Source organism: Dasypus novemcinctus, chromosome 23 (genome assembly GCF_030445035.2).
Source record: "Dasypus novemcinctus isolate mDasNov1 chromosome 23, mDasNov1.1.hap2, whole genome shotgun sequence".
In the NCBI taxonomy this organism is placed as follows: Eukaryota; Metazoa; Chordata; class Mammalia; order Cingulata; family Dasypodidae; genus Dasypus; species Dasypus novemcinctus.
This window is the reverse complement of record NC_080695.1, coordinates 51,449,913-51,459,248: the sequence shown is the minus strand read 5'-3', so window position 1 is coordinate 51,459,248 and position 9,336 is coordinate 51,449,913. Positions and strand designations below refer to the sequence as shown.

Here is a 9,336-nt window from a genome sequence, read left to right as displayed (position 1 = left end):
CATTTTCTTCTCCTGAAGCAAAACACACCTGTGGATGCCAAGGTGAAGGACAGAGCTATCTCAGCCCTTCTGGGGAGTATGCAGAAGGGACCCAAGTTCCAAAAGGGGAAATTCTAAATGGCCCTGATGTCTGCCAGCTCAGGGTCCCCCTTCCCAGGTCTGCCTGGCCAAGTAGTTTTGCTCACCCCAACCTCAGTGGGCCAGGCCAGGCAGGCACTTCCCTGATATGTCCCTGATCTATGTCTGAAATAACCCACTTTCTCGATAAATAAAAAAGAGCTTCTAGCTCTCTTTATTGAACAGGCCTGTAAGTAAAGAAAATCTGGTAGCAAAATCCTCCTCTCATGTGTAGATTTTGGTCTCTAAATGCTATTTTACATGGAAAGAGAAGAGGGCACCTGGGAGGTATGTGTGAGTCCAGGTCTTGGACAGGAAATGCATGAGAGGTCCCTGACAATTCTTGCATCCTGGAGAGCAAGGAATGGACCCAAACCCACAGGACAGGTTTTCAAAACATGAAAGGAGCCAACTGCAGGGTCTTATGGTGACCCAGGAGCCACCAGGACCATCCCGCTCCTACTATGGCCTGATTCTGTCCTGGCCTCACTGGTCCTTCTCACTGAGCTGCTCCATGGCTGCAAACCAGGCTCCAAATGATTCATGTGGCACAAGGGCCTCATAGCAGCAGCCCGCCTGGAGCTGCTGGAGCTCCTCCACCATCTGGTATTCCTGGGGCCAAGGAAAGGAAGATGTATCATCAAAACCTGGGTGGGCTTGCTGGGTGGGACGGGGTCCAGGGGCTGGTTTTAGTCCTGTGGATCCCCCACCTCTTCACTCCCTTCCAGGCTCTGCCTGCCCTCAGGGCTGACTTCACACAGCTCATCCTCCTAGAAGTTGTTCTTCATCCCATGCACAACCCCACCCACTATCCCCCTCAATTTCAGAGGAAGCTATGAGCAGCCCTGGGGGGTCCTGCCCAGGAGGGTCTCTGTTTATTACCCTGACCCCACCCCAGCCCCACCCCTGTAGTGATGGCCACAGCTACTCACCTTCCTTTTTTTTTCGAAATTGATCTTCCTTCCCTGGAAGGCAGAGAATTTGCATTCATCATAAAGGGGCTCCTAGCCATTGCCAAGCCCATTGCCCCTCTGCCCCTGTCATGCTTTACTACTGCAGGTTCAACATGCACTGGGCAGCCCAGACCACAGATGGACTCAGGCAAGCCCCTCGCTTCCTTTAGTGGGGACTGGGAGTGGTGACAGAGACCTTCCAGTCCAAGTTGTGATGAACCAATGGAGAGAAGGCCCCTTGGACCAGCCTCCATCTACTCTTCTGTAAGAAGTTCATGGCACCCCAGCTCCCAGGGCATCTGTGAGGCTCCCAGGAGACATGATGTGCTCACTGCTGAGAGCTCAGGGCTCACAGAAGGACCTGTCCACCCAAGCCTCAGGGCCCCTTTCCCACCCTACCCTGGCCCCCGAACAACTCACATCCAGATACTCTGGCATGGCATACTCCAAAAGCAAAAATTCTGTGAGGAAAGTTCTCAGGCATGGGACCACACCTTGGATGTCACCCTGTGGCATTGGATAGGGTGGGGATGAGCACAGGCTCTCAGGTGCCCCCAAGACACCACTTGGGAAACTCCTCAGTCTCAGACTCCAGGGACCACCCAGCCTTCCTCTAGGACACTTTGCTGTAACCCTTAAGTTCCCCTTAAAGTCTCCAAAGACCCCAAATTTCTCTGAAGCCACCTCCCAGGACTGACTTTTCTTCAGTAACCATGTGTACCCCTCCCCTCCTCCAGCCACCCTGAGTCAGCTCCTCAAGGTTCTTGCTCTGACTGGCTGCAAGGAGACCCACAGGATTCCCACAGCTCACCGTCCTAAGGCCAGGAGAAGGGACATTGAAGGGAGGCTTTCCAGGCTCAGTGGACTGGAGGGGCAGGCGTGAGAAGGACCCCCATCCTGATTTGGAGGCCACCTCACCCCAACTCCTTTGGCTTCAGGCACACTCACCCTCTCTTGCTGCTGATGCTGCCTCTGGACTATTTGGGGATTTGCCTCCAGGGTGGAGAATTTAGAGATGGACCTCTGCCAGGGTGGAGAATGAGGTCAGTGAGGCCCTCCCCCTCACCCATTGTCCCGTGGGTCTTGAGCACCTGGGAATAGTGGACTGAGGGAAATCTGCTGCCACCACATGCACAATGTCCCCAGCATGACCTTGTGCATGAGGACTGCTCTCTTGAGCCCGTTTTTTCATCCGTGGTGTGAGGACACAGCACTGAGTCCTAAAATGATCCCCTCCCCCTGCCCATGAGCCAAACATCCTTCTTCATCTTCTTCCAGAATAGGCCAGGCTGGATGTTTTCACAGAAACTTTCAGTGAAAAACTAACCACCCCACCTCCTGAGCCCTGACCCCAGCCTCCTCTTTACCTTGATGATCAGCTCACTGCCATGGGAGAGGTTGTGCTCCTTCCAGTAAATCTCTGACAGAGTCAGAAAGAGGCAGAAGCTGTCCCTGGGGGAGGGCAAGAAGGAAGGAAAAGGTGGGAGTGGGGGGGAGGGAGTAAGGGCTGAACCACCTTCTTTTAGCTGCTTGGGACTCGGGCTGCCTGGCTGGGTGGTGTTGAAACTTTGTAAATCTGAGCACAGCAGGACAGTGTGGACTAGTGAGCTGAGCTCTCATGTGTGCACAGCAGGGACTCCCATCCCTTTCCATGAGCAGCTCTTTTTGCACATGCTTTTTTCATTTGGACAGAGTGTGTTGCTGAGAAGCAAACACTTAACATGCTCCCATTTGGCTCCACTCCATAAGGGACGGAGGAGGGAAGTGGTGTTGAGGCAAAACAGCTCACCTCAGGTGATATGGAGACCTAGAGCTACAATCTTTCTGGCCCTACCCAGGAGCTGCTGCCTCCCAGACTCCCTAAGTGGCAATTTCCCCAGGTCCCTCGCCCAATCTTATGTCCCCTAGAGAGAGGCCTGCCCACCTGGAAACTTCCTCCCATGTCTTCAATAGACAGAGGAGTGGATAGCTCTGGAGACCAGAGATGACGGCATAGAAGGACGATTGGTTATGGAGGATTCGGCACTCCTGGGAGGGAGACAGATTCACCATGAGAGTGGGTGTGGGTGTCCCCCTGCTCCAGCTTCAGCTCCCACAGCTGATATCCACTCCCAGGATGAGAGAGACACTGACGGAGGCCCTGAGGCACATCATGGACACAGAGTGACACCCACAGTCGTCCTGAAGGGGTAGCCTTGTTTGGAAGGGAGGATAGTGCAGGACTGTGCTACAGGCCAGGAGGGCCTGTGGTCCTGAGAGCCAATAAGTATAAAGTGGGGTTTCAGGACACCAGAGAGAGCCCCTTGAACATACCCTGGCCACCTCGATCCAGTGCTCCACCACCCTGGCCCTGGCTGGGTCCTTCATGCTCTGGTTCCCGATGCAGGTGGACATGACACAGTTTATCACCCGGTTGAAATGGGTGATGGTGGCATGGACGGTGGGCGCCATTTCTTCTTTGCAGTTTTTGTTACGCTGGGACCAGATGGAGCCCAGGCAGTGATAGGGCACCACCTTCTTGAAGAGATCCTGGGGAGGAGGGGATGTCAGGAACCATGCCAAGCTCAGATGCCCTAGGCCCTCCTGACCTAGGCCAGGGTCCAGTGGTCTCAGGTGGGGCTTGGCAGGCTGAGGACAGGGTGTGTTCATTGTTCCCTGAGGGGACCTAGCACTCTAGAGTCCTCAGCCCCAAGGCCTGCAGGGGAGAGAGCTCCATTTTCAAGTCCATCTCACAGCCCCCAGCCCCCAAGGTGCCTCAGACTTCCACAGGCCCAGGTAGCACCATCAACCCTCATTATAATGCATCCTCGGATGCCATGTTGTCGGGTGCATGGTCCCTGCCTAAGGACCCAGTACACACAAGGGCCTATCTAGTGTCAATGTGATGGAGAGCACCAGCACTGTGTGGGACCCCATGGGGTTGGCTGCACCACAGTGAGCTCCTTCAGGCCTCCATGATGAAGCCCCCTCAGGCTTTCTATTTCTTTGCTCTCATGTCATGTTCCCAGTCAGTGCATGAGGCAGAGATGGCTACTGCCCAATAGCTACTCTCCAGAGGAGTGAAGCATGGGCTTAGGGAGTAGTAAACTTGCCCAGGTTGAAATTCTGGGAGTGGAGTCAGTGTTTGAACCCAGATCCTAAGATTCTGATTCAGGGGTGGTAAGGTGGGCAGCAGTTCCCAGAAGGAAGAGCCTCCCAGCCCCACCCTATCATGTCCAGCTGCTCACCACATCCATTCGGGTCAGCTGCTGTGCCACCAGCTCCGGAGGGAAAGCCAGGAGGTTAGCAATCTCCTCACTCAGCCTGATTTCCAAAGGCAAAGTACAAGAGCAGGAAGGTTCTGGGGGTGTGGCCTGCCCCAGTACTGGGTCGAGCCTTGGCACTGGCTCTGGTGGTGGTGCCAGACTTGCCTCCCCCTCAAGAGCCATTGCTGCTGAAGGCAAGTTAAGAGGCTGTGGTTCCATAAAGGGCACTGACTTGAAATGTGTAGGCGACTCTGGAGGTGGCGGTGGGAGTGCCTCCAGCTCAGGAACTGGTGATAGAGATGGTGATGTGACTTCTTCCAGCATGGCTGCAGGTGCAACATCTGAGGATGGAGCTGGCTCTACTATCAGAGTCGGCATTGATGGTACCTCCACAGGTGTCACAGGCCCTAGCACTGTGGGTAGAAGTGGTGGTGGTGCTAGAGCCACCTTCAGCTCCGGAGCTGGTGCTACATCACCTAATGCTTCAGGCTCTATTTGTTGTCCAAGCACTGGGACAAACTCAGGAGCTGGCAGCAGAGGTGGAGATGGAGCTTCTTCAGGCTCTGGAAGTGCCCCTGTGACTGCCACAGGTGGTGGAACTGGCAGTGGATGTTGTCCTGGAGGCATTTGCTGCTCTGGGGCTGACAAATGAGCTGCAGAAGAGGTAAGTTCCAAACCGTGAATTTCTTTAAGGGTCTTTAAGCTCCCACTTGAAGCTCCCACTATCTTTTGGGGAAGATCCAGTCCCCAAAACTGTTCCCAGACATCAGGGCTCCTCTTTGTTCCTGACCTGGTGGCAACCCCTGGTAGTCCCTGCCTATGGATCCATTCCTGGTCCTCACCCCACAAGCTCACATGCTCCCATCCTGAGGCGCCCTCACCCTTTGGCTCAGCCTCAATGGGCTCCAGATGGTTCCTCCCTGACAGTAGAGCTATGGCTCGGCACTCCAGGGCAGAGCCAGGAAGATACACCTGGGCGTAGCCCACCAGCAGCTTGAGGCAGGGTGAGCCTGTAGGTTCTGTGAAATCCTCAGCATACCGGTCCATCCAGGTGCCCAGCAGCGAGGAGACGGTGCTGAGGACAGGAGGGGGCAGCAGAGTCAGACACGGGCCTTTCCTTCCACACTGCCCAGGGACCCTCCCGTTGGAAAATCAGGTCCATAAGGACAGGAGAGGTTTTGACTGGTCTCTCCATAGCCGGGCATGGACACATAGTGGGAGCTTCTTCAATATGTCAGTGATAAGGGAAGAAGATCTGTCCTCCTCCCCCGGGCCCTCGTGGCCCTCCCCCCAGGCAACTTCTGCCCTGCACAGCTGCCTCATCCTCTGCCATGCATCGTGTGTGTCTCTTCTTCCCACTGACACTGACCTCCCAAATTTCAGCTGTGCAGCCACCCTGCCATCCATGCAGGCAGACAGGAGTGAGGTCAGGGCAGCTTTGGAGCTGGCTGCTCACCACCTCCTATTGTGGGTCTGCACAAGGTGGTGTTTGGGCTCCTGGGGTGTGATTGGGCTGTGCTGGCCAAGTGTCCTCTGCAGCCAGTGCCCCAGGACCCCACCCACAGCTTCCCTTGACGCCTTTCCAAGTGGAGGGGGAAGCCCTCTGGACTCTACTCTCAAGGGAGCTCATAAGATGGGTGGGGCTTTGTGTTCTGCCCAGTCCTTCCCTACCACCTGTCCCCCAAACTCCAACACTAGTCTCTGGAGAGGAGAGCCCCTTACCCTCCCCACCAAGTGCACTTACTTTCTCATTTCCAGGCCTCCTCCTTGCCTGTCTCTGCCACGGAGGCTCCGTCCATATCTAGGGGAGACGTGGCATGTCACGGCTGACTCTCTTTGAGAATACCCCTGCTTAAGGTGACACCTGTTACAGCCTGCAGCCCCAACTCCAATGGAACCCAGAAGGGCATGGACTTTGGCTGGCTTTGTTCACTGCGTGAAGCTGCCTAAGGAAGTGCCTGTACCTAGTAGACGCTTGATGTATATACTTGATGAAGAAGTGCCCTAAGTGGCACCTTCTCAGGCATAGGGTGGGCCTGGACCCCTCTGACAGGCTACACTGGTCCCTCCTCTTACCCACCAAGGTCAGAGGCCCAAAAGGGACCTCAAACTCCCTTAGTAAAGAGGAAACTCAGGGTCAGTAAGGGGGGGAGCCTGAGAGCCTCTTTACTGGGAGGAGGAAAACCCTGTTAAGGAACAATCCTGCCCCTCCAGCCTCCCTGCCCAGGGAGCCAGGCTCAGAGAAGCACTTTCCATGCATCCTCACTCTTAGTCCTTACAATCAACCCTGCAGATAGGTACCCTGACCCCCCTCCTGTCCAAGGAGGAAACTGAGGCCGGTGGGTGAAATGACACTTCTGAGACACAAGTAAGTTGGGGGCAGAGCAGTCAAGGCAGCAGGGACGGGGCGGGCACTCACCTTCTGAACAACAGGTGCAGGACCTGCTCGGTGGTGGTGAACACGCGGTATGTCCCCAGGAAGGTCTTGACAAAGACAAGGTCCCCCTCCTGGAAGGCGGGCACCAGGTGCTCGGCCAGGTTCTCCCACGGGCCTGCCTTGACCATGCGCACCATGCGGTGCTCCTCCCTCGAGCGGGCCCAGACATTCATCCTCTAGGGTGGGAAGAAGAGTCACATGTGCTGAGGGGCAGAGCTGGGGACCCCCGGGTGGGGCTGGGGCTCTGGGCAGTCCTGCTGTATCCAAGCCCTCAGCGCCTTGAGGCCAGGGTCACGTGCATGCCTCCAGCAGAGAAAGGTCCTCGGCCTCCTTTTGATTTGGAGGTGAGGAGGTAATTGAAAGGTGAGACTCCAGACCTGGCAAAGGACAAGGGCCTGGGTGTCCCTGGGGGAGAAACCCCACTGCAGGGCCGAGGAGCTGAACTGACACCTCAGGGTCCGGCAGACCCACCTGGTCAGTAAACGACTTCCTCCACTGCTCATGGGGCCAAAGCCACAACATGATGCCATTTGCCACCCAGAACTAAGACCAGGAAACTAAAGGAAAATGCAAAGAGACAATTCCATATGGGCTGCAGGGATGCTGCCACCCACAGAGACAGCCAGTGGTGATGGAACTGCTCCAGCCTTAGGCAGTTCCTGTGTCGCTCACTGGTGGTGAAAGGGCTGTGTGTCCTCTACCCACCCTGCCCATTCCAAAGAGCCTCTACTGGGGTGGGGGGAGGGAATATTGCTTAGGACCCATGGTTGGTGCCCAGGTCACCAGTGCTGAAAGGGAAAAGGAAAGGAATGTTCCAGGTCCAGCAGCACTTAAGGCCAAACCGCTGCTCTAAGCCTCCTCGCTTCTGGAATATTGGCAGCCAAGTCAGGCCTCAGCTCCTGACCTGAGAAGGGCAAGAGGATGGTCATGGGAGATGGCAAGAACCCTCCTAAGGAGAGGAGCTGTGTGGCTTGGGGCAGGTGTGGGAGGACAGTCATGAAGACTGCTGCCCGGGGACACGGGGCCAAGGAGTGGAAACAGAAATACAGCAGCCAAATGCACACAGATCTGACGTGGGCCCACCCTGCAGCCCACCCTGCAGGGAAATCCCTGCTAAGGCCTCCTTTCTGAGGTTCTTAAACTTTTGAGGTGACCTCCCCCTGGTCCATGGAATGGCAGTGTGGTGGGGAGTTGTGGGGCCCCAGGTTCCTTGGGAAGTGGGCTATTGGGCACATCAGGGGAGAAAGCCCTGGGAGAGAAAGTGGGGAGTGCCAGATGGGATATAGGCTCTGGGGACCCCCCCACCCTGCTGTTTCATACCCCATTGATCCCTACTCCCACCTGGTACCAGCGCTGGCCCTGGCCAGGGCCTCGACGGACCTGCACCTTCTCTATGTAGACGGCGTAGACGAGCCCCTCCTCCAGCTGTTCCCCTACCATCTGCATGCAGTTCTGCAAACACAGTGCCCAGGAGGTGGGACAAGAGGGTCAGTGAGAGGCCTTCCCCAAACCACAGGGGATGAAGCACTTCTTTGGAGCCAAGATCCAGGTCAGGCCCAAATGGGGGTCACCCTTTCCCTGCAGCCCCATTGGAGAGGAGATGACAGTTCAGGGCTCAGGATTAACACTGGTCCACAGGAGAGCCACCCTCAAGACACACCTTCCCACCCTTCCAGCCATGGCCTGGCAGGTGACAGGGAAGGACCTACTGGGTTCCCATCCCTGACAGCCTGCTGCTTCCCAGGGTGGCCCCTGCTTATGCCTCCCCCACACGGGGTGGTGGATGGGACATGGGGCTGCCAAGGCAGGAGCTCAGTAGTGGCAGGTGCTCAGTTGGCTGTTCCTAGGTCACCCCATGTTACCTTTGGGGACCTCCTGGTCAGTGGCCTGGGGCTTTGTGGCTGAGGCCTGAACCAATTTCGAAAGCCACCGGAAGAGGACTCATTCCTACTTTGGTTGAGGCCTGAGCCTCGGGGTCTGCGAACGCAGCAGGAGAACATCCTGCTCTCTCGAGCGTCTCCTGCCAAGTGAGCTGGGAAGGGGCTGCCTCTGGCATCTGGGGCCTGGTTACCAGGGTTCCAAGTTCTGTTGGGTCTGTGACAAAGGCAGTGAGGTCACCTCCTTCAGTCCCCTTCCCAGTGCCCTCTCAGGACTAAAAACTCCACAAAACTCCCTCTGCATGTCTGTCTGTCTATCCCCCTCACCCAAATCATCTTGTTAAGTGGTCAAAGTTCTGCCCACACGTCCCTCCCCACAGCTTCCTGGAAGGCCGGTGTTCAGCTCGGGCCCGGCTAGGAGGAGACGCACCTGGGTGCGGACCTGACTCCCTTTTCTTTTCAGTTTTGTGACACCACACTAGTTTCTGAGGCTTCCCAACTCTCCTGCCCAATACACTGGGAATCATTCTAGCATCTGCTTCCTGGGCATGGCCAAGTCAATGTGGGGCAAACACTGCAAACCCCATAGTCTTGTGTAACAGATTGAATTCACAGATATAGACATGGAATAAACAGGAAGGTGATGGAGGTAACATTGAATATAACTCAAATCAGCCCTGGGCAGGGCTGTGGGATCTTCATAAACT

The 9,336-nt window shown here is 55.9% G+C and overlaps 1 protein-coding gene across 1 annotated transcript; it reads right to left on the bottom strand.

Moving 5' to 3' along the window:
• Positions 1-265: 265 nt before the first annotated feature.
• Positions 266-8,739, bottom strand: LOC131275608 (ral guanine nucleotide dissociation stimulator-like). Its single transcript, XM_058286341.1, has 13 exons — positions 8,615-8,739; positions 8,094-8,204; positions 6,735-6,928; positions 6,060-6,116; positions 5,197-5,390; positions 4,298-4,968; positions 3,384-3,599; positions 2,995-3,098; positions 2,438-2,522; positions 2,019-2,093; positions 1,491-1,577; positions 1,050-1,082; positions 266-729 (listed from the first exon to the last, which is right to left on the bottom strand). The coding sequence occupies exons 2-13, from the start codon at positions 8,196-8,198 to the stop codon at positions 604-606; spliced, it is 1,947 nt and encodes a 648-aa protein (XP_058142324.1). The 5' UTR covers positions 8,199-8,204; positions 8,615-8,739; the 3' UTR covers positions 266-603.
• Between the last annotated feature and the right edge of the window lie 597 nt (positions 8,740-9,336).